General features: G+C 73.1%; 1 protein-coding gene across 1 annotated transcript in view; it reads right to left on the minus strand.

Moving 5' to 3' along the window:
* Nucleotides 1-1327, minus strand: part of LOC105854530 (calcium/calmodulin-dependent protein kinase type 1G-like) — an 8869-nt gene that overhangs the window by 5190 nt on the left and 2352 nt on the right. The window contains exons 3-4 of the mRNA XM_012734193.1: nucleotides 539-651; nucleotides 39-117 (exon numbers count right to left, since the gene is read on the minus strand). Of these exons, the coding sequence (XP_012589647.1) occupies nucleotides 39-117; nucleotides 539-651 (192 nt within the window). The remainder of the gene's footprint in view (nucleotides 1-38; nucleotides 118-538; nucleotides 652-1327) is intronic.

Consider the following 1327-nt stretch of genomic DNA (forward strand, 5'->3'; position numbering starts at 1 on the left):
GGCGGGGCCTGGGGCTGGTCCGGCCGCCCCCCACTCACCAGGGGTGCCGCAGGGCCTTCTCGCAGGTGTACCGCGCCTCGGGGTCTTTCTCCAGCAGGTGGCAGATGAAATCCTTGGCTAAGGGCAAGCAGAGAAGGGCAAGCCCGGGAGTCCGGGCTGCTGCGCGGTGGCTCCCGCGGGGGTCCCTGCGGGCGCTGTGGCTAATGTGCCCAAGGGGTGGCCGCGAGTGCTCAAGCAGAGAAAAAGGCCCAAACCGCCGACCAGCCCGTCACCCGCCGCCCAGCCGCCAGCCGCTCCCCGGAGCCCCCGGAGTGGCTGGACCGGGGCTCGGGTTCACCTGCCCCTCCCCCGGGATGGCGGCCGGGGGGCTTGCCTGAGCCGGACCTGGCCCCCCTGACCGGCAGCGCCTGCAGCAGCCCCGCTGTGGGCGGGGTCCTGCGTCCGGGGGACCCAGCCGGGTCTCCAGGCGCTTTCAGAGGCCGCCGCCCGCCCCAGCGGCGCCTCCCCAGGCCGGCCCGGGCCGCTGCCCTGCCCTTACCCGACTCGGAAATGTCGTCCCAGAATGGGGACTCGAACTCGTAGGAGCCGTCCTTGATCTTCTCGAAGAGCTTAGACTCCGAGTCCTCGTAGAAAGGCGGGTACCCGCACAGCCTGCGGGCAGGACAGGTGCTGCGGCCGCCGAGCCCACGCGCGGCGAGGGAGCAGCGGGCGCGCCTGGCGTCCCGCGTCGGCGCTGAGGCCGAGCCACAGCCGGGACGGGCAGGCGGCGGGGCGGTCCTAGGGCCTGCACCCCACCCGTGCCTCTCCCCGCCTGCCCCCAGCCCAGCTCGGGCCACGCACCAGGGAGGGCAACGTCCCGCTGTGCAGGTGAGAGAGGTGGGGGGCAGGTGCCTAGAGAGGAGGAGAGGGGAGACCCGACAGGCGGCGCCCCACGGGCTGCGCTCAGGCCGGCTGCACCCCACCTTCTTGTTGCGTTGGCTCATGGTGCCAGGACAGAGCCTGAGCTGGCAGCACCGGCCAGCAGCTCCCAGCTCGGTGGCCCCTGGCCTCGCAGCCCCTCCGCAGAGCAGGACCCCGCCTGTGTCCAGCTTTAGGGGGCCAGGGTGCGGCGCAGAACAGCGGGCCGCCTGCACCCCACTTAGGCAACGGGCGAGGCCAGCACGCGGGAGGCGCTGGTTGCGGGCACGGGCTGCGTGTGCATGCGCGTGCGAGGCGAGTGGACTGCACACAGGTATGTGAGCACGTGTGCGCCGGCAGGAGCTGTGCGCCTGGCCGCTGTGACCGCTGTGACCGCTGCGTGCGCACACGCGTGCGCTTGGGAGAGCCC

The sequence above is a fragment of the Condylura cristata genome, unplaced genomic scaffold, assembly GCF_000260355.1.
Source record: "Condylura cristata isolate star-nosed mole 26May11 unplaced genomic scaffold, ConCri1.0 scaffold00050, whole genome shotgun sequence".
NCBI classification, from domain to species: Eukaryota; Metazoa; Chordata; class Mammalia; order Eulipotyphla; family Talpidae; genus Condylura; species Condylura cristata.